At 49.6% G+C, this 22,627-nt stretch overlaps 1 protein-coding gene across 1 annotated transcript; it reads right to left on the bottom strand.

The window, feature by feature from the left end:
- Nucleotides 1-20,047: 20,047 nt before the first annotated feature.
- On the bottom strand, nucleotides 20,048-22,281 carry Gsx1 (GS homeobox 1). Its single transcript, XM_052754804.1, has 2 exons — nucleotides 21,647-22,281; nucleotides 20,048-21,190 (listed from the first exon to the last, which is right to left on the bottom strand). The coding sequence occupies exons 1-2, from the start codon at nucleotides 22,056-22,058 to the stop codon at nucleotides 20,796-20,798; spliced, it is 807 nt and encodes a 268-aa protein (XP_052610764.1). The 5' UTR covers nucleotides 22,059-22,281; the 3' UTR covers nucleotides 20,048-20,795.
- Between the last annotated feature and the right edge of the window lie 346 nt (nucleotides 22,282-22,627).

The following is a 22,627-nucleotide window of genomic DNA, read 5'->3' as shown; positions in this document are numbered from 1 at the left end:
CCATGTTCCCGTAAGGGGCCCTCAAAAACTTACCAGTTAGTTACGTTAGTGTGAGAAACTGCCCTCACCAGTTCATTGAGCTCGATGAAGGTAGAATTGCGTCTTTCACCTGCCGTCTGGGGTGCATGGAGTTTGTTCGTGTCTCCCCAGGAAAAGTCACACAGTGGCATCACCAAGATGGCATGACTCAGTAGTCCCCTCGAGTGACGTCTTTCCCCACCGTGTCCTCTGCCTCCCCGGGCGGCCCATGAGTGGCAGCACTGGCCGAGATTCTCCTACTCACCCAAGTCTCTGCTCCTGTCCTGACACATGTCCCCACACAGCGGTGGTGGCAGCTTGGCCTGTCTGTGTTTGCCACAGTGCCCCATGCCTTTGTAACTCCTCTGTGGTTCCAGTCACCACCAGCTTGGCCCCGCACTCCAGCCAGTGTGCTTGCCTGGCCTCTTTCCCTCAGCTCTGTTTCCCCTTAGCATCCTGGAGGACCTTCCATAGCACACACCAGGTGGCCTGCGGGGGATGTCTTTCTCTTTGCTATAAATATATGTTGTTCCCATTGGTTAACAAATAAGCCGCTTTGGCCTATGGCTTAGAGGCAGGTGGGAAATCCAAGGAGAGAGATAGGAAAGAGAAAGGCAGAGTCTGGGAAGATGCCAGCCTGCCACCCAAGGAACAACATGCCAGCTGACTGGTAAGCCATGGAACAGGTGGCAAAACATAGATTAATGGAAATGGGTTAATTGAAGATATAAGAACTAGCTAGCAAGAGGCCTGCCATAGGCCATACAGTTTGTAAATAATATAAGCCTGTATGTGTTTGCTTGGGTCCTGCAGCTGAGAGAGATTTGTCTGGATCTCGGGGGCCAGGCAGGACCAGAGAAACTTTCGACTACAGTGGCCTCTCTCCTGTTAAAAATTATCCAGTCATAGATTTTTGTTGTCATAGTTTTATTATCAAAATCCAGAACCAGTCATTCTTGTATAATATTAGCGGGACCAGCCTTAATATTATAAATCCCAGGGGCTCAGGAGAGAGAACTACTAACAGCGAGGACTATTTTCAGGAAATAGAATCTCAGCACACCGAGCTCTATAGTCCACTTGCTTTAATTCCTCTGGCATAGCATCCTTTATACACAGCTTCAGTTCTGTTCTCATGTCTAGCTCCTTTCTTTCTTGCCTGATTTCTCTCTATATTTATCTGCTGCTTCCTCTAAGTTCTATCTTAATTCTCTTGTCTTAACTCTGCCTCATCTAGGTCCTTTTCATCTTGTTCTTAGCCAGCTAGTACTTCCCCATCTGGCTCTTCCTCATCTTCCATCTTGTTCCTCTGGTATTCTCCTCTAGTCCTTCAATCTAGTTCTTCCCCATCTCAGTTTGTTCCTCTCAAGTTCTTACCCATCTAGTTCTTCCATTCTCTTTTCTCTTCTCCATCTCCCCATGCCCTGGAAGTCCTGGTATATAAAGCCAGGCTTCCAGGGTCAAACAGAGGGGTGATAAGAATCACATTGAGAGGAAATAACTGTTAATTATCATTTGCAACCCCAAAGGGAAGTGACCAATTGGGAAATGAATTAACTAAAGGCTGAATTCGGGTAATATCTAAGAAGAGGAAATCTTATGTGCTCAACTATAGTCTTAAACGTGATTAGTAGACGATGTTAAAAATCTATAAGTTGCTAGGTCACTGGGAGAAAATAAAACTGCCCTCTTTTTTCCTGTGGCTCCTATCTGTCCAAGCTATCTGCTGTTTTTCTGCAGGGTGGGGGAAAGTGTGCTCAGTCGCTAGGCAACCTGTGTACAGCTGGATGCCTCTGGTGATAGTTAAAGGGAGATCTGGAACCAGAGGTAAGATTTGGGAAAGGAGGAAGTAGAGCTTAATTGGCACATCCGCCAGGCCTTCTCAAACAGGTAGCCTGGATGCTTAAGTCTGTTCTTAGAGAGTACGGAGGTATCTCTGATAAGGTACTTTCCTCCATCTGGGGATGGACCTGGCTGGATGCTGCCAATGATGATAATTACAGGGAGGCTTGAACTGGGGTTCTGGCTGAGCATAGCTGTCAGCGCAGAAGTTATCTAAATATTCCTAGAAGTGGTTAGGTAAGGAGTTAGCAGTCTATAAAGTTAGTAAGGCTGTAAGAAAGGAGGGTCCGAGCTGAATTGTGTAAAGCTATTACTTAACGTCCACCTGACCTAGGTGGTGTCTCCTTGTGGAATTTACCTTAAATCAGGAGACTTGCATGTGGACTGTTATTACTGCTAGTCCTTGAAAGTGGCCAAGGGAGCTATCTGATTCCAGAGAAAGCCTTTCCTGAGGCTGTTCTCCAAATTCCTGGAATGTGTATGTCTAGAGAGTGATCAGTCCACATTGTTAGCCCTTCTTAGGGGAAAGTCTATTGGGAAAACTATGAAGGCACACATGATTTTCATAACAGAATACAGCTGATATATAACAAGCCAAGTAACACCAAAAACTCCTTGGGATTTGGCTTCCTCTGGAGGAATTCCCTGATTGCCATAACCAGCTGAGTTCTTATGATATATTCCTGCGACCTGCAGCAAGGCATGGTGGTACCCTACATCTAGAGTCCCAGCTATGGAGGAGAGGTTGCCTCGTGCCCGGGATGTTTTATTTTTCATGATGACTTTCTATTTTGATTTATGTGTATACATGTGTGTGTCTCAGTGTCTGCTGGTGACCTCAGAGACTGGAAGACAGGCTCCCCTAGAGCTGGAGATACAGGTGTTTGTGAGCCACCTGATATGGGAGCTGCGGCCAAATTCATGTTCTCTAGAAGAGCAGCAAGTGTTCTTAACCACCGAATCATTTCTTCATCCCCATCCATGAATAAATGTTTTAAATTAATTCATACAATAACATCTAAAGCTCTGACCGACCAGTCCTCCCAGGATCTGCTGTCCTCTCTGTCCTCCTCCCAATTACGGGTCCCTCTTCACTTTAAGATTTATTTTATATGTAAGGGTGTTTCGCCCCCTGTGTGTCTGTGCACTATGTGCATGCAGTACCTACGGAGGCCAGAAGGGGGTGTCAGATCCTCTGGGACTGAGGTAGAGGTGGTTGTGAGTCATGGTGTGGGTGCTGGGAATTGAACCTGAGTTCTGTGGAAGAGCAGCCAGGGTTCTTAGCCTTTTGCCGTCTCTCAAGCTGAGTTCCCACCACATCCCTCTCACCTCTCTTTGCTTCCTTTCTGATTGATTCTTTTCTTGTGCACTGGTATTTTGCTTGCATGTATGTCTGTGTGAGGGTGTTGGATCCCCTGGAACTGGAGTTACAGGCAGTTGTGAACTGCTATGTGGTTGCTGGAAATTGAACCTGGGTCCCCTAGAAGGGGAGCCAGAGCTCCTAACCACTGAGCCATCTCTCCAGCCCCCCTTCCTTTTTTCTTTTCTTTTTTAAGATTTATTTATGTATGTATGAGAGCTATATCTGCACACACAACTTTATGCCAAAAGAGGGTATCAGATCCCACCATAGAAGATTTTGAGCCATCATGGCTCAATGTTGGGAATTGGACTCAGGTCCTCTGGAAGATCAGCCAGTGCTCTTAACCGCTGAGCCATGTCTCCAGCCCTTCGATTGATTTTTTTAAAGTTTCCCCTTATTTATTTATTTATTTATTTATTTATTTATTTATTTATTTATTTATTTATTTATTTATTTACTTATTTATTTGTTTGTTTGTATCTTATTGCCCACATGGCCCTGGAACAGGAGTTACACAGTTGTGAGCTACCATGTGGGTGCTGGGAATTGAACCCGGGTTCTCTAGAAGAGCAGGCAGTACTCTTAACCACTGAGCCATCTCTTCAGCGCCCTTTTGATTAATTCTTAAGACCTCGGTTCTTTGCAATCTCTTTCTGATTTTCTCCACCGTCTGTCGTGATTTCCTGAAGTCTGTTACCTCCTGAGTGTTGTAAGCTTGTAAACCTGTGCCCTGATGGGCAGACCCCTTGTGCTTGAGGAATATTTATTGAATAAGCAGATTTGTCAGTGGGAGAGGAGGGTCAGGGGCCCCAGAACTCTCCAGAGAGGATGGGGAGCCTGATGGCTGTCAATGACTCCTTGCCTCTGGTTGGCCCCGGGCGTGGCAGGAAGATTTGGAACACTGCGTAGCCGTCGCCCAAAGGCGGCCATGGCGGCTATCTTCTGATGCCAGGGTAGTCAACAGGATCCCTACATCCGACAGGGGAGGCCTGCCTGTAGGCTTCTGCTGAGCAGGTCCCACAGCTACTGGGTATGAACGCGCAAGTGTGTCTCACAGTTCTGAGGACTGGGTGGCCAAACTCAGGGAGCTGATTCTTTTGACCTTTCTCCTTGGTTTGCAGATGCCAGCTCCTTGCTGTGTCCTCTGTGTGTTCCCTTCCTGGCATGTTCCAATCCCTTCTTCTCATGAGAGCTTGAACCTGTACGAGCTCAAGCCAGTCAGAATCCTGACATGGAGACCGGGAGACAAAGTCCCACCCTGGTTGAGGAGCCGTTGATAGCTGCTGGGAAAGACTGCTTTCTTTAAGGATGTGACACTAGTGTTGACTATGCTCCAGGGTTTGGCCCCCAAGAGGAGGAGGAGGAGGGAGAGGAGGAGGAGGGAGAGGAGGAAGAGAAAGAAGTTGAGTGAGTAGGGAAGTAGGCGTGGATCCCAGAGGAGTTGGAAGAGTGAATATGATTAAAATACATTGTATGAAATTCTCAAATCTTATTTTGAAAAATATTACTTAAAAAAGAACTTGGGTCAGCCCAGGGACACCCTAACATCTAGTTTTGCTTGGTCATCCCTTTTGAATCTCTCCCACATACTGAGCTATTGTGGGAGCAAACTTCAACACACATGTCTCAAAATGGCCAACCCAACAAGGTTTGATGAAAATGTTTTCTCATGGCTTGTTTTTTTTTTTTTCTTTTCTTTTTTCCCCCCTTTTTTGGGGGGTGTGCGTGTGGTGATTTGAAAGAAAATGACCCCCAAAGGGAGTGGCACTATTAGGAGGTATGGCTTTGTTGGAGTAGGTGTGGTCTTGTTGGAGGAAGTGTGTGACTGTGGAGGCAGGCTTTGAGGGCTCATATATGTTCAAGTCATACCCAAAGAGACAGACCACTTCCTGTTGCCTGTAAGATATAGAACTCTCAGCTCCTTCTCCAGCACATCTGCCTGTATGCCACCATGTCCCACCATGAGGAAAATGAACTGAACCTCTAACACTGTAAGCCGCCACTTCAATGAAATGTTTTCCTTTATAAGAGTTGCTGTGGTCATGGTGTCTCTTCAGGTGTTTCTTAGTCAGAAACCCTGACTAAGATGGGGATGGGGGATGGTTGCTTTGATTTGTGTTTTGTTTTGTTTTTGGGGACAGGATTTTACCTGGAACTCACTATGTAGACCAGGGTGGCTTCATCTGCCTTAGGTGAAGACACCACCACACTCCGCTCTGTTTTTGAATAAGAATCTGAATGACTCTTTTTTCCAAAAGCAGCGCTGTGGGGCTGGGAGTCCTCTGGGAGTTCTTCCCCATCCTGGCTCTCTCACACACATCTTTAGTGGCATATAGACCATGAGCTGTGTGCTGGAAGGTCACCTCCCGTGTCTGATACCTCAGGTGATAACAGGTGGGTCTTCCCACAGCCCAGGCACCTTGTTACTGGTTTCATCTGGGCTGCAGGGGAATACATTAAATGGCTGCTACCAAGCTGGTGTCCTTTTTGTCAAAGGAATCTTTAGGGATGGTTTCAAGGACAAAAGGCTCTTCAAGACAGCTTGCAGAGGGGCTGGAGAGATGGCTTAGTGCTTAAGAGCACTGGCTGCTCTTTTTGGGGACCTAGCTTGAGGTCCCAGCACCCACACGGTTCCTCACAACTGTCTGTGACTCCAGTTCCAGGGATATGAGTCCCTCTCCTGGCCTCCACAGGCACTGCACTCATGCAGCACACAGACCCACAGGCAGGCAAATCACCCATACACGTAAAAATAAAAAACAATGAAAATTATTATTTTTTTTTTAAAAGACAGCCCGCAGAATAAGAGAAAATATTTGCATTGATATCTGGGATACACGAAGAACTAAAGAAATCAGATATAAAGACATCAAATAATGCAAAAATGAGCTGATGAAGTGAGCAAGGAGTTGTAAAGAAATAAAGTACAAAGGGCCCCTCCACATATGGGGAAATAGGGTGTCATTAGCCGTCAGACACACAGTCAACACTGAAACAAATGACCACACATGGTGGGACGAACACCAGTGCAGCCGCTGCAGACATCAGCAGAGGTTCATCAGACAACAATGAATAGATTTCCTGGAGCTGGAGAGAGGGCTCAGTGGTTGAGAGCACTGGCTGCTCTTGCAGAGAGGGTCTGGGTTCAATTCCTGACACCCATGTGGCAGCTTACAATGATTCTTAGCTCCAGTTCCAAGGGATCTAGAACACTCTTCTGACCTCCATGGGCACCAGGCACTTCCTCACTGCAGGGACATATATACACTTACACACATAAAATAAAAATAAACAAATCTTAAAAAATAGCTTTTTCTGTATGATGCAGCCATTTTATTCTTGGGCATTTGTGCAGAGACTTACATATCACACATACATCATGTTATGAATTATGCACACGTGGGAAACCCCCAGCTGGCCAGGCCAGGGTATCGCACTCATGCAGGGAACCATGCTGGCATACTGGGCAGATGCAGCGGTGGACTGGTGGGCAGCCCACTCCATTCGGGCATGGTGGCGGGGTGGCGAGCAGAAATGGTTTATTATAATAGAGAGACGAAGAGCAGATAGGAAAGAAGAGAGAAAGAGAAAGGGAAAGAGAGAGGGATCAAGGGGTGCACACCTCGTGGGAGTGGAGGGAGAGAGAGAGAGAGAGAGAGAGAGAGAGAGAGAGAGAGAGGGAGAGAGAGGGAGGGAGAGAGAAAGGGGCGGAAGTTTTCCTTAAGAAGAGACTTTAGGTCAGGGGTCAGGACGCAGGGCGGCCCCAAAGGGGTGGGTCAGAATATTAACACACCACATACATCAGAGTTCACTGCAGCACTTTCCACTATAGCTAAGTTGTGGAGCCAACCTAGGTGTCCAGCAACAGCAACGAACGGGTGAAGAAAGCGGAGCTTATATGCACAGTGGAATTTTTTTCAGCCGCAAATAAGAAACTAAACTGCATTGCTCTTAAGAAAATGGATACCACCCGGCGGCGGTGGCGCACGCCTTTAATCCCAGCACTCGGGAGGCAGAGGCAGGCAGATCTCTGTGAGTTCGAGGCCAGCCTGGGCTACAGAGCGAGATCCAGGACAGGCACCAAAACTACACAGAGAAACCCTGTCTTGAAAAAAGAAAAAGAAAAAAGAAAATGGATACCACTGAGAAAATCATATGAAGCCAATTAAGGCAGTCTCAGAAAGATAAACATCATAAATTTTCTGTCACTTTTGGTTCCTAGCTCTCACACAGACATATAAAAGCGTTTATGTATGCATGCCAAGGAGGCAGGACTGAGATTGACCGGGGGGTGGGGGGGGGGTGGGGGGGGGGGCGGGCGGGGGATTAACTGGAGCAGAGGTTACAGGGGCATATGCACAGAGGACAAATCCACACTAGTTTGGAATCGTCTTTCTGTGGAGCACAATTCTGCGTACAACCAATATACACAATGAAAATTAAAGCAAAACACTAAAGGTTTTGGAGACGGAGCTCGGTTGGTAGAGAACCCGCTTAGCATGCACGAAGCTCTGGGTGTGATTCCCAGCACTGCATAAAAACAGGCACGGTGGCTCCAGCACTCAGGGAGGTAGAGGCAGGAGGATCAGAAGTTCAAGGCCAGCCCAGGACACACGAGACCCTGTCTCAAACCAAACCAGCCAACAAGCAGACAAGCAAAACCCCCAAGGGCTCTTAGAAAAGGAGGGCCTTGAGAAGGATTGATTTATTTATTTAGAGATAGGGTCTCACTATGAAGTCCTTGGCCTGGAACTTGTTCTGTAGACCAGACTGGCCTCCAACTCACAGAGATCCGCCTGCCTCTGCCTCCTGAGTGACTGCATTAAAGGTGTGCGGCGCTGGCGCCGCCACTGCCACCACTACCCGGCTGAAAAGGTATCTTTATAGAGTGCAGTGATATTTAGGATCCTGGTCCCTCAGAAGAGAGAGATGTAAGGAAACTGCAGAGGCATTCTCTAAGTGGGACAGGTGATATGGTTTTTGAGATATACATTTTGTTGGTTTTTGAGACAAAGCCTCCCTGTGCTGCTCAGGCTGACCTGAAACTCTCTATATAACTACAATTCTCAGTCTTCCTGCCGCCACCGCCTCCTCAGTGCCGGGATTATGGTGTGTGCCACCACCCTGGATCTCAGTTCACACCTTGTAATTATTATACTCTTAAAATCGGCAAATGTGGGTAGTGGCTACATGTGTTATTGCCTCCTCTGCCATTTTGTACCCAAGGTCTTGTGTGTATTAAGCAAGTGCTCTACCACTGAGCCACATCCATAGCTCCAGTGTCCCTTAATATTAACACCATCTGGTCAAGCACTGGTGGTGCACACCTTTAATCCCAGTACTTGAGAGGCAGAGGCAGGGGATCTCTGTGAGTTTGAGGCCGGCCTGGTTTACAGAGTGAGTTTCAGGACAGCCAGAGCTACACAGAAAAACCTGTCTTGAAAAACCAACACACACACACACACACACACACACACACACACACACACACACACACACACACACACAGAGGTCACATTCAGATCACAGTTTGAGAGAATTCCAGTTATAATGGCATTGCCCAGTCCAAGGCCTTCTGGTGACAGTCAGCCAATGTCCTGGGGGTCTTTGCATGCTCTAATCTATGTGTGGCTACATGATTTCTCTTCATAATCCTGGCCCAGTGTGTCAAGCTTAATATGACATTCGCTAAATAACAGACACCCCCTTTCCTTCAAGTACCTTTTAATTAAAATGTTAATTTGGCCATGCATAATTTATCTTAACTCTAGCCCAGAAAGGAGGGTGCTAACTTAAACAGCAGTTTGAAATTCTTTCATCAACTTAAGGCATTTGGGGGCTATGAAAGATGCTTCAGAGAATGAAGCTGTCAGGTATTGTATGTGTAAATAAACCTTTTAGCTCACTGGCAGAATCCTAGCGTTGTAGGGCTGGAAAAGCATTCTGGGTATTGGCATGCAAATGAACTCGTCAACAGCGGTTCCAGTGTACCTTGGGGTGGTAAACAAGCTGATTGTCATGGGAAATGTAGTCGGCTTGCCGTGTTTGAAACTGTTACAAATCCCTTGTTCGGTTAGATCTCTGAAAGTTGAATTTGTGAACTCGGTAATACGGCTTAATACCAAGCTCCCAGCCACACTGTCTTTGGATGCCTGACAAGGTTGTCTGACGGGCCTTAAAGGAGGCACAAGCAGGCATGCGCAATTAGGTTTGGAATGTAGGGAGTCGGGGCTGAGGGAAACACAGAGGACTCCAGTAAGATGTGGGCTGCAGTTAGGAAATGGCCAGTTCTGTATGGACCTCGTGTCCCACTGTGGGATGGCCATGACCTTGACGGCTCTGCCCGAAACACCCTGTCCTCCACCTCCAGCCCGGCCTCTTTGAGATCTCCTCCTTCCTGGACTCCCCAGGCAGAGCTGCTTCTCCAGCCCAGGGGTTCTGTCCCTTCTGTTCCCTCTGACCTGTGTTCGTTTGTGCAGACTGGACGCTGACCGAGGTGACCCGCAAGATGATGCCATCCATCTGGAGACACAGTGGTGCCTTCTCCAGCCCCGGGTCTCGCTGTTGGGGGCGCTAGTGGAGGATGCCATCTATGCGTTCTCAGCCCCTGGTCTTGTTACCTGGAAGACAGTCAACAACAAAACCCTGAACTCTGGCCCTGTCTTTCTTCCTGCATCCTCGCCTACCCCTCTATGTATTTTCTGGATCTCTCTGACCACAGTTCCAAAGAAAAACAGCTTACAGGAGGAAAGACTTACTTGGCTCAGGATTTCAGTCCATCGTGACATGATGGCCAAGAAGCGGGGACAGAAGACAGAGCCAGGGACAGCTCTGCAATTTTCAAGGGCCTGATGTAGCCACAGCATCCTATCTTTTCACCAGCTGAGCTCCATCTTGTACAGGCTCCCCCAAAAACACCACCCACTGGTCAGGAAGTCCTGAGAATTGTAGTTATATAGAGAGTTTCAGGTCAGCCTGAGCAGCACAGGGAGGCTTTGTCTCAAAACCCAACAAAACAAAACAGTTTGAACTAATGTTGTCACCAGTGGCTGGATTGGGGTTTCTTGACATTTTGTTCCCAAGGTCAGATTTGCCGATATTAAGTAAGAAATTGTGAGCTAGGTGGTGATGGCACAGTCCTTTAATCCCAGCACTTGGGAGGCAGAGGTAGAAGGATCTCTGTGAATTCAAGGTCAACCAGGTCTACAGAGAGAGAGTTCTAGGACAGCTAGGGCTACACAGAGAAACCCTGTCTCAAAAAAACAAAAAACAAGAAAAGAAAGAAATTGTGAAATGGGAGGCAGAGGCAGGCAGATCTTTATGAGTTCAAAGCCAGTCAGGGCAACATATTGAAATCCTGTTTAAAAAAATAAAATAAAATATTTTAATTATAATATTTTATAATAAAGAGAAGAGATTATGACTCTGCTCAATACAACTTTAAAAATCGTTTGCAGTTTATTATATTCTCAAATTTTTTTGCTTTCTTTTGTTTTGAGACAGGGTCTCTGTGCGTAGCCCAGGCTAGCCTTGGAACCCATAGTCCTCTGCGTGGGGTTGCATGCATGCCTCATCAGGTCTAGTAAGTGTTAGACTTATTGAGTTTGTATTTGAGTTTTTGAGACCAGATCTTACTATATAGCTCAGGCTAGCCTCAAACTCTTGACTCTCTTCCAGCTTAGCTACCCAAATACTGTGAATATAGGAAACGACATCACTGGTTAATATTATTTTAATTTAAAATTATTTTTTGTAGCTACTAGGTTTAGATACTGGGTGGTTGAAGGGCAGGGCATGACGGCAGGGCTTTCTGAGCCTATGAAATTGAGTGGGCACCCAGACTGTGGCTCCCAGAGTTAGTCTTAAAATTTTTAAATTTTAGTGCTAGAAATGGAGCCCAGGTCCTTGTACAATGCACCACTGAGCACATCTATGCCCAGAAGCAGCAGTTGAATACATTTGAGAAGATGGCCCTGGAATGAGGCTGAGAGCCCCTTAGCCTCTGTGCCCCCTTCCTTCATTCATGGATCCTGCTTCTCATGAGAAAGAGAAAGACAGGGGCTTGGAGATGCTGCCAAGATGGCTCAGTGGTTAAGAACACTGGCTGCGAGCCCGGCAGTGGTGGCGCACGCCTTTAATCCCGGCACTCGGGAGGCAGAGCCAGGCGGATCTCGGTGAGTTCGAGGCCAGCCTGGGCGACCAAGTGAGTTCCAGGAAAAGGCGCAAAGCTACACAGAGAAACCCTGTCTCGAAAAAAGAACACTGGCTGCTCTTGCAGAGGACCCGGGCTCAGCTCACAGCCATCTTTAACTGCAGGGCCAGGGGACCAGACGGCACTTTCAGTCCTCTGTGGGCACCAGGCATACACACAGGAGAAACACCCATATGCATAAATTAATAATTTTTTAAAGACATGGATTTGGATCATGCCTAGGACACTACCACAGCCCCTCTCAAACCTTTTGGTCTCAGGGACGCTAGCACTCTGAAAAATGTGGAGGGCTCCAAACCTTTTCACCACTGAAATCTATGAGTGCTTTAAAAGTGAAACTACTGTAACATCAGCCCTGGGGAATCAGAGACAGGAGTGTAACACGAATCGCTAAACGGTCTTATTAATAAAAAAACCCAAAGCCAGATATTGGGGTGAAAACCGAGAGATCAGAGGAACAGGACACGCCACAGCCAACCTCACCTCACCAACTCCTCAGCCTCCAGAGAGAGCTACTTCCTGTATACTCACGCCTATATCCTTTCTGTTCTGCCATCTCACTTCCTCTCTCTGCCCAGCTACATCACTTCCTGTCTGTCTACCTGCCCAGCTACATCACTTCCTGTCTGTCTGTACAGACCTCCAGACCTTTATCGTTAACTAGTGCTGGAATTAAAGGCATGTGCCACCATCCCTGGCTCTGTTCCCAATCTCTTGAACTCAAGAGATCTGGATGGATCTGTGCCTCCCAAGAGGTAGGATTAAAGGAGTGTGCTACCATTGCCTGACTTCTATGTTTAATATAGTGGTTGGCTTTTTTCTTGGATCTTCAGATAAGCTTTATTAGGGTGCACAATATTTTGGGGGACACAACATATCACCACACAGGAGTGTAAAGAGCTTGAGGCTAGCCTGGACTACATAGCAAAACCCCAAATAAAATCAAATAGAAAACTCCCAGCATATTTAAAAGTATTTCTCTTTTAGGTGTTTATTACTGTGCAGAGGGGCACACATGTCATGGTGTGTGATGTCAGAGCTCAACTGAATGAATCCGTGTCCACCGCAGATGGCCACTCAAAAGGGCACGGCCTGTAAGGTGATATACATGGCTTCTCGGTACAAATGGGGAGGAAGCCCATCACTACTGCCCGGAGAGCTGAGGGTGTGCCAAGGAGAGGTCGGTCCTGCTCTAGCTGTGACCCTGGATCACCCCGGATGATGACTCCTGTCATCACCCCTGCCTCGATGCTCAAGGAGCCCTGCACAGAGAAGCCTATGTGAGTTTGACTTACACCGGTCAGGGCACAACTCGTTTCCAGGAGGAATTTGGTGCGTCCCCCGGCCTACTCACCAACCTGTGCAGGTTCTAAGTGACTTGATCGTGGTGTAGGTTACCACGTCACTCCCAGTTCTTGACCATGGGCCACGGAAGCCAGTTCTGGCTAGTGAAGTAGAAAAGGAAGTGAAGTCATCTGGGTGTCAAAGGGAAAGCTGGAAAAATGGGTTTAGAAGTCAGGCAGAAGGAGGACGGAGTCTAGGCAAGGTCTCTGCTGTAGGCATGCAGGTAACGGCCACCGCTGCGGTGTCTGTTGGGACAATGACTTTACAATCCGTCGTTTGCCATCGTGTGGAGGCTCAATAGGGAAGAGTTGGTACATGGCACCTCTGAGTTACTCCCCTCTCACTTCAGATTGGTGGGGAAAAGGTCCAGATGGCTAGCCCCAGGTCCAGCTCCCAGGCCCGAGCATCAGGTGAGGTGCACAGCTTGTATCTAGGCTCCATTTGATTTGGTAGTGATGTCCCACAAGGCCCAAGAGTCTGTTTCAGTAGATGCTCTTTTCTGAAAGAGATTTGTTTTGTTGGTTTTCGAGACAGGGTTTCTCGCTGTAGTTCTGGCTCTCTTGGAACTTGTTTTGTAGACCAGGCTGGCCTAGAACTTGGGCATCCTTCTGCCTCTGCCTCTCAGGTGCTGGGATCAAAGGTGTGCGTCACCACCTCCCAGCAAGATTTTAATTCGCATCTGACAGAACACAATCTAGGTGGAAGGATCTGAGGGAAAATGGAGGCTGAGCAGAGAAACAAGGGCAGAACTGGAGTTTGTCACACAGCCTGACTTCAGAGAGAATTCGTCTGACTCACCTAGGGCCACCTTAACAAAGGACATTTATTGTCTCCTAGTTCTTGAAGCTGAAATCCAAGGCCACGGTTGCTGTGGGATGGTCTGTATGTCAAATTGCTCTGATTGGTCAATAAATAAAACACTGATTGGCCAGTGGCTAGGCAGGAAGTGTAGGCGGGACTAACAGAGAGGAGAAAAGAAAGAACAGGAAGGCAGAAGGAGTCACTGACAGCCGCCACCATGTCAACAGCATGTGAAGATGTTGGTAAGCCACGAGCCACGTGGCAAGGTATAGATTTATGGAAATGGATTAATTTAAGCTATAAGAACAGTTAGCAAGAAGCCTGCCACGGCCATACAGTTTGTAACCAATATAAGTCTCTGTGTTTACTTGGTTGGGTCTGAGCGGCTGTGGGACTGGCGGGTGACAAAGATTTGTCCTGACTGTGGACAAGGCAGGAAAACTCTAGCTACACACAGCAGCGGTGTGGGTTCCTCTGAGGCTCCTCTTTGGTTTGCAGATGTTACCTTCTCCATGTGATTTTGTTTTTGTTTTTAGTTGAGATAGGGTTTCACCATGTAGCCCAGGCTGGCCTGGAAATCCTGATCCTCTAAACCTGCTGCCTTCCCAGTTCTGGGATAGCAGGGGTTGCCCAGATCTCCCTGAGCCTTTTCTGAGTGTGTCTGTGTCCTTAACAGACAGCCCAGCCCAACAGGACCAGCAAAAGAAACCCCTCCCTGTAAGGATCCCCAGAGTAAATGCTGGCTGACTCTACACTCAGGTCCAGTCTGACCACGGTGGCAGGGCAGGCAGGACTCCAGAGGCCATCCTCCTTACCTATGGTAGCCCTGAATGCATGCCGAAACACATGCACCCCATCAGTCTTTAACACCCCCCCCACACACACACACACACAAGGGCAACCCTGACTGGACTCCGTAGGCTGTGAAATGAGGATAGGAAGTTGACAGACAGGGGGATGCAGTAAGAGAAGGGGCCCCGAGAGGGGTTGGAGGGGGAATGGGGGATTGACATGATCAAAGAGAATTATATACATGCATACAATTTTCAGAGAAGGAATAAAAACAAAAACCTAAATGCCTCCCAATTTGGGCGTGCGTGGCAGGGGCTTTTCTCCCCTTGAACTGAGGATGCACACTCACCAAAACAAGCCCAGAAGGCTGCTGTCAGAAATTCCCAGCCTCCATCTTCCCTGGTGCTTCAAAGACAGCATAGGGACAGGAGGGTTGGAACCACTTAGCTGTTTGCTAAGTAGAGTGCTTAACCTAGTCTCCTAAGAGTCACCGGTTGTGCTTTGTTTTTAATTTTTTAGGGGAGAGCTTTATGTAGCTCAGGCTGGTCTCAAAACTCACTATGTATTCCAGGATGACCTGACTTTCTGATGCTCTCTCTATATATATATTTAAAGATTTATTTTATTTATCATGTATACAGTGTTCTGTCTGCATGTATCCCTGCAGGCCAGAAGAGGGCACCAGATCTCATTACAGATGGTTGTGAGCCACCGTGTGGTTGCTGGGAATTGAACTCAGGTCCTCTGTAAGAGCAGCCAGTGCTCTTAACCTCTGAGCCATCTCTCCAGCCCTTGTTTTTCTTATATTTTAAAAACATTTTGTGCCAGGCGTTGTGATGCACACCTTTAATCCCAGCAGTCAGGAGGCAGAGGCAGGTGGATCTCTGATTTTGAGGCCAGCCTGGTCTGCAGAGTGAGTTCCAGAACATCCAGGACTACACAGAGAAACCTTGTAAAACAAAAACAAAAATGCATCACCAACCACCACCACCACCAACAACAACAACAAACCCCTTCATTTTGGCTTATCCTCCCTCTAAAACACACACACACACACACACACACACACACACACACACACACACACACACAAAACACATGCTCACATGCACAAAACTTCGAGTACAGTAGTAACCCCTTGGGGTGCTGTTTTATATTCTTTGGTCTCAATTACCTGTGTTCTACATTAGCCAAAAAAATTTAAATAGAAATTTCCAGAAGTAAATAACTCACAGGTTTAAAATAACTTTTATTGTCATAGTCTTATAAATGCTCTGTTATTAATGATTAGCCTCTTGGTTAATTTATAAAGTAAACTTCACTGTGTATGTGTATTGTATAAAAACATTATGTATATGGTTGAGTTCTGTTTATGTTTCAGGCCTGGGACACCGTATTAGGAACTTACTTCATGAGAGGTTGGGGAAGAGGTGGATTTGTGAGGTGTTGTCTCATGGGAACCACTCATTTAGTCTCAGGGTGATGTTGGCTCTGCAAGAGTCTGTTAAACCAACTCATACCCTGATCTTGTGAGTGGGGGGCACATGACCCCAAGAAACACAGACTGGTGCCACAGTGGCATTCAGAACCCTCCAGGACCCGTGATTCTTTTCTTGTCCTTCCAGCTCTCCCAGGTCCCTCCCCCTCTCCTTATACCCCCAGTCCTCAAGACCCTTCTACACCTTTGCCCTTCTAGGGCCTTCTCAGAAAAAGTCAAGAGCTGTCAATATTCATGCACAGGTGTGTGCATGTGAATTTATTTATTCGTTTATTTATTTGTCTTTGCAAGGCAGGGTTTCTCTGTGCAGCCCAGCTGTCTTGGAACTCACTCTGTAGATCAGGCTGGCCTTGAACTGAAATCAGAGACCCACCTTTGCCTCCTGAGTGCTGGGCCCCCACACCCTGTCTGTATGTGAATTTTTGATGGCTCTGGTTTGAACCCACGGCCTTGCATATGAACAGCATGCATCCTGACACTTAACAACATCATCCCTCTTTGGTCCCTGTTTTCGGAAGTTTCTGTCTTTGAATAGAAGATGAGAGACTTTAATCAAAGAGAATTGAGTTTTAGCTTCAAACTGTCAAGCACTTGGGAGGCAGAGGCAGGAGGATCTTTGTGAGTTTGAAGCCAGCTGGTCTACAGAGGGAGTTCCAAGACAGCCAGGGCTACACAGAGAAACCCTGTCTCAAAAAAAAAGGCCCCCCCTCCAAAAAAAACAAAAGAGAAAGAAAGAAAAAAAGAAGAGGAGCCATAATGGAAGAAGAGAGGAGGGGAGGGGAGAGGGGAGAGGAGGGAAGGGGAGAGAGGAGGAGAGTGGGAGGGGGAAGGAGAGGGGAGGGAAGACAGGTTTGTTGGGACACACCTCCGTTTCCAAAGTAATTTCCCGAAAGGTTCCCCTGTGAGATAGCACGGACATTATGGACAGTACTTGTTTCATGAATCCCAAGTATCTACAAGCCCTGAGCCATATGCATAGTAAACTCTGGGAAGGCTGTGGTGGCTTGCAAACCACTCATCCAGCAACCTTCCCCCTGAACTGTTCTGAGATGAGAAGAGATGCCTTTGTTGGGATGCCCCCCCACCCCCTCCAGCCTCTATTTCTCTTTCTCCTTCCTCCTTACACACCACACCACAGTGCAGGTCCAGCACCCCACAGTGCAGGTCTAGCACCCCACATGTCTGAGACAGAGAACTGAGAGAGAGGGATAAAGAATGCTCAGAATTGGGCTGTGCAATCCTGGCCATTTGGGACTTCAACAGGGATAGTTCAGATCCGTATTGGCGGTTTTCAGCCTGAAACTGTTCTGCCCTCCAGGAGACTTGGCAACAACCCTTAACTGTCACAAGTGAGACAGAGATGGATGGATGGATGGATGGATGGATGGATGGATAGATAGATAGATAGATAGATAGATAGATAGATAGATAGATAGATAGATCGATCTACTGGCAGTTAAGGGTAGAGGACAAGAATGCAGGTTAGCATCCTGAACAGGGCACACCCCTAAAAGAATCATCTGAACTAAGACATCAGCAAGGCGGGGTGGAACAGCAGGTCCACCAGAAGGTCGGGGGAGGACCCCTGTTTGAAGTGATTCCCAGCTTTGATGGAACTCCTGCTTCCCCTGCCTCAGTTCTGGGATTAGGGCGAGCATCCTCACCACACCCAGTTTATGCGCTGGGATTCTTCTTGCTTTTTGTTCAGGGCAAAGCTGTGTGTGACTGGTCACCTCAGCACTCCCTAAATAATTCAGCACTAACTCCACTCCCACCACAGATGTGGACGCCACCGGTAACCACTTCAATGCAACAACGACAATGTCGATTCTCACTGAAATTTGGTGGGCATTGTGCTTAGCGTTCTATGTGAATTCTGTCCTTCAATATTGCACAGAAACCGAGCACAATTACCCAGTTTAAGTAAACGGTCGAAATGGTTTGCAAAGCCAAGACTGAATTCTAGTTCCTCAGACTCCTAGCCACTGAACTAACTCTACTGGGAAAAGGACGCTGTCACCGAATAAACTTGGCGATCTATTTGTGGATTCTCCAATTCAACGATAATTCACAGGAAACCTCATCTTCATCATCCGGCTTGGGTCTAATTTTACAATTTGCCTTACAAACTCCAAATTCCAGCTCAAACCATGGATTTAAAGGTTGAATTGTCTCCCAGATGGGGTTTGCAACCCCAACCCGCTCTTGGAGAACTGACTTTGGCCCTTCTTCAGCCTCGAGACTAGGTCCTTATAAAACCCAGACTATTTCTGCATTCAGGCCGGAGTCTGTAGGCTATTGCGAGCGGAATCCTGTAGCAGCTTTCGGATGCGGGTCACTGTGGTTCAGGCGAAGGACGCTGAGCCCTGTTGCTCGCCACCGCCGCCACCGAAGCCGCTTGCGCATTTCCTTCGCTGCGCTTCACCAAGGTCTGGGGAACGACCGGGGCCGGCAGGAGCAGGCTGCGCTCTTATCCCACTACGCTCCAGGGTCGCCCACCAGAATGCCAAAAGCCTAGCGCTCTGGGCCCCAAGACTGGCAGGAAAATTAAGCCCTGGGACAGAGATCAGAGGAAGAAACTTGGCTCCTGGGAAAATCGAAGCGGTGTGGGCTCGGCGCACTACAAACCATCGCTGCCCGCCACAGAGAACCGAAGGAGCAAGACTCAGAGACCGCAAACCAGGGGCCTCCCACTCCCAACTCGGCTCTCCCGCGGGTTTGAAACTGTATTTCTTGTGGAGGGGTCTCCCACGGAGCCTGTCCTTCTGCACAGAAGCCACCCATTCAGATAATCCAGGTGAAGACCTGCTTTTAAGCGAGCCCTTCGAATCCACTGCAGACTTCTGCCGCACACTGAGGGTCACTGGGAGCAGTTCGCCCCTGAATCCTTGCCGAAGTCACACTGGTGGGTTTCATGGGGCTAAAGGACCCATTAGCACGCTCGACAAACCTACGTGGTCATGTCAGCCAGGAAGGCACTGCAGTCGCCCCAACAACAAGACGTCAGTCACTATTCTATCAGCGTCAGTCCTGAGAGCCTTGGCTGCCTTTAGGTTGGCACCGTGCCTCCTCCAGGGAGGTTGGAGAACCAGCCCGAGGGAGACTGAAGTTCAGATGGATGGGAATGGGGGTGGGAGGCAGGGCCAAGCCAACAGTTCCCCTCTCTATCTGAATAAAAAGGGGAGAATCAAAACGGGTTTCTCCTAAGGGCGCCCGCTCTTCTAGGGGGAACTGGAGAGAGACCCTCGCACTGAGAGCCTGGTTTCAATGAGAAGACAAAACAAGAAAGTACCACAAATGTTGAGCAACCCCAGCTACGTGTCTTTTTTTCCATGAGAGATGCTTTGTGAGTTCGGGGTTCTTCTGAGTGTGTTAGCAGAAGGGTGGGTTTCTGGAAGGAAAAGAAGGATCCTAGGTGTCAGATAAGAAATATAAAGTCTTCCAGAGGTAGCACCTGGATCCTCTCTCTGCCCGTTTTTGAATTTCCTGACAACTGTCACTGGGTGTCTAACGTTTATGTGCTCACCGTCTTGGCGGAACTCCATGCACCTCATCTAACACAGCCGCATAAAAAAAACACACACACACGCAGACCCCCCCCCCCCAGGAAGACTAAAGAGTAGAATCTACGTCATAGCGACTGTGGGGTTTCTAATAGAATTGGCCAAAATGCGAGGTCCCCGAACACCAGGTGCTGGCTCCCTACTGCTCCAGCAATGAGGTCGCTTCAGGTCGTCGGAATTCTCACCTGGAATCGTGCGCCACTTCAAGGACCTTTTGCCTGGAAGCAAAACAAGGTGCACCCTTTCTAAAGAAGGCAAGGTCAAGCAAGACAAGCCTCTAGTCTCATACCTTGGGGTTAGCCACCAAGTATCACATCCTTTGCTGGAGAGCCGAGGGAGCACCATGTGGGGCCCGCACTAGAACACTGGGGAAGGGTGCGGAGCTGGAGCAGAAACCAGGAGGGGAGGGTTGGGGTGTAGGGAGGGAGGTGGCTGGCTGTAAGGTGAGAAGCTGCTCTTGGACTTCTACAAGGCCCCGGAAGAGTGTCAGCCTATGCCCGTGCCTGCCTAGCCCACAGTCTAAACCTAGGCACCCAAAGGCAGAGGAATTTCTAAGAAAAAAAAAGTTTATTTAAAATTTTGTACATAAATAAATAAATAAATATCTTCTGGCATTACAGAGACCATACAATTACACAGTCAGTCCCCAGCGGGGTCGGGACCTGGAGGGTGGGGAGAGGTCGTTTATGGCGGAGGAGAGGGATCTGTCTTCATCTGAGGGAATGCAGAACGTGTTGGAAACAAACTAAGTCATTTTCCCCAACACAACGCCACGGGAGAGGTTCCTCTCGGCTAAGAGGACTTCGAACCTGTCCCTGGTCAAGGGGCAAACGGACTGAAGGAAGAGGCTCCCTGAGGAGGGGGGAGGGAAGGAAAGGGAAAAGTTCAGTTCATGAGCGCGTTGCAAAAACGACCACTGTGGGAAAACAGTTGAGGACAAGGGGGAAAAAATGTTAAAAGGGAAACAAACAGCCATTCGCGGAGTGAAAGGCCCAGCTTGACCGAGGAGGAGAGGGTAGAGGCAGGGAGAAAGCCTGGACCAGCCCAGAATGGATGGGCGAGGAGGTGCCGTCGGCCAGCAAGGCGCTGGGCTCGGGCCTGCACGCCTCTGGGGAAGGCTATGTCCTGGGAAGAGGACCCGGAGAACTTGGGTTCAGCGCTTGGAGTCCTCCTAGACACCCTTGGAGCCTACGGGCCAGGGGCACTGTCTTCAAGTCTCTGCTAAAAAGTCTTAGCTCTGTCTCGAGCTGGGTACCACAGCGAAGCCCTACCCAAATCCATCGATTGGCGGCGGGTGCCTGGGGAACCAGTCTTTGAGGTGCGGGAAGGGCCGGGGAGCCAGTGGTCCTCTGAAGGGCGCACCTACGGAGTGACTGTGAGATCTCTGTCATCCTTCCCGGAGGAGGATGGAGACATGGGCGATTCGTCGTCATCCTCTGAGCACTTGGCCGAGGAGAGCGAGGAACACTTGCAGCCTGGCGCTGCGCCCCCGCCGGCCCCCGCCCCAGCCCCGCCGCCGCCGCCGCCGCCGCCGCGGTGGATGTTGCCTTTGCCCTCTTTCTTATGCTTCACTCGGCGGTTCTGAAACCAGATCTTCACCTGCTTCTCGGACAGGTTCAGATAGGTCGCGATCTCGATGCGCCGCAGGCGGGACAGGTACATGTTGGAGGCGAACTCGCGCTCCAGCTCTAGGAGCTGCGTGCTGGTGAACGCCGTCCGCATCCTCTTGCTGCTGGGCAGCTGGTTCGAGCCGCTGTCTGGAGGGACGACGCGGGGACAGAGAGAGAGAAGTCATCAGACGTCTGAGCCACGGGCCTAATTTCCCGCAGAGCTGCGGTTAGCTTCAACCTTGGACCCCCATACACACCCTTTCCACTCACCACAGGCGGGCGCCTCCTTGCCAAGTCACAGAATCCCTTATTCTCTGTTAGGTCGTCCCCAACATCCCTTTATGGAACTCCCTGAAGCTGACCTCAACCCCCAACCCCTCCCCCCAAAGTCCCAGACCCAGGATCTTCAGCCCTCACCCCGGTTCCTGCGTCCTGCCCCGGCCCACCACTGTGAGCGCCCCTCGAAGATCCGGGACAGGATCCTCAGCGCCTTCATAGCGCACCTTTTCCCGATCCCCAGCTCGCCCACTTGCCCCCTGCCATCACCGGTTCTTCCACGCCAGCTCGCGCGCGCGCGCGGGAGGGGGGGGAACCCCGGCTTACCCACGGAGATGCAGTGGAACTGCCTGGGGTCCGGCAGCGGATAGGAGGTCTGGTAGAGCGCGGCAGCTGCTGCGGCCGCAGCCGGGCCGTGGGCGACCCCAGGAGACACGGCCGAGTGCTGGCGGCCCAGGGGCGCGTGGCAGTACTGCGATCCGAAGGGAGGGAAGGACGCCTTGAGTAGCGGCAGCGCCGGCGGCCCGGGGGGCCCGTGCAGCTGCGAGGCGGTGACGCAGAGGGGACACACGCACAGCAAGCCGGCCTTGCGCGCGTGGCAGGCGCCGGGCGAGAGGCCATGCAGCGCGTGCGGCGGGGGGACCGCGTAAGGGAAGAGCGGTGGCGGGCTGCCCTCGGGCGCCTTCTTGTCGCTGGCCTCCCGCAGCACCAGCGAGTCCACCAGGAAGGAGCGCGGCATGGCGCCGGCGCGCGGTCCACCCGCCGCCAGCCCGCCCCTGGCGCCTAAGGGAGCTGCGGGTCCTGCACTCGCTTCCCCCGGCCGCGGCCTCCCGCAACTGCCTGGGCCCCGGAGGCTCCACGCGCGACTCCAGCCGCAGCTGAAGTCACCTCGGCTGCTGCTGCTGCTGCTGCTGCTGCTGCTGCTGCTGCTGCTGCTGCTGCTGCTGCGGGCGCCGCCCGGAGCGCGCGAGGTGCTGGCCAGCGCTAGTGGTGCTGAAAGACGCCCGCGCCGCCGCTTAAATAGGACTATTGCCATGTGATGGGCTACGCCAGGAGCGGCCGGGGCCTCTCAATAGGGTTTTTGTGCCCTTTCTCTTGGCATTCTCTCTGCACGCTTCCTCATTATTTCACTTGTTAACTAAATGAACTGCATAATGTACTCTATTCTTGTCAACCCCACCCACGCCGTAACAGGCGCACTCGCCCCCTCCACTCCCCTTTTCGGGTTTATTTTCTCATTCTCCCGCGATTTAATATTCTTTTCTTTCTCTTTATTTCTTATTCCCCTTTGGCTTTGCGCTGGCAATC

Source organism: Peromyscus californicus, unplaced genomic scaffold (genome assembly GCF_007827085.1).
Source record: "Peromyscus californicus insignis strain IS unplaced genomic scaffold, ASM782708v3 Scaffold_2__1_contigs__length_46816999, whole genome shotgun sequence".
NCBI lineage: Eukaryota > Metazoa > Chordata > Mammalia > Rodentia > Cricetidae > Peromyscus > Peromyscus californicus.
This window is presented reverse-complemented; position numbering and strand designations above follow the sequence as displayed.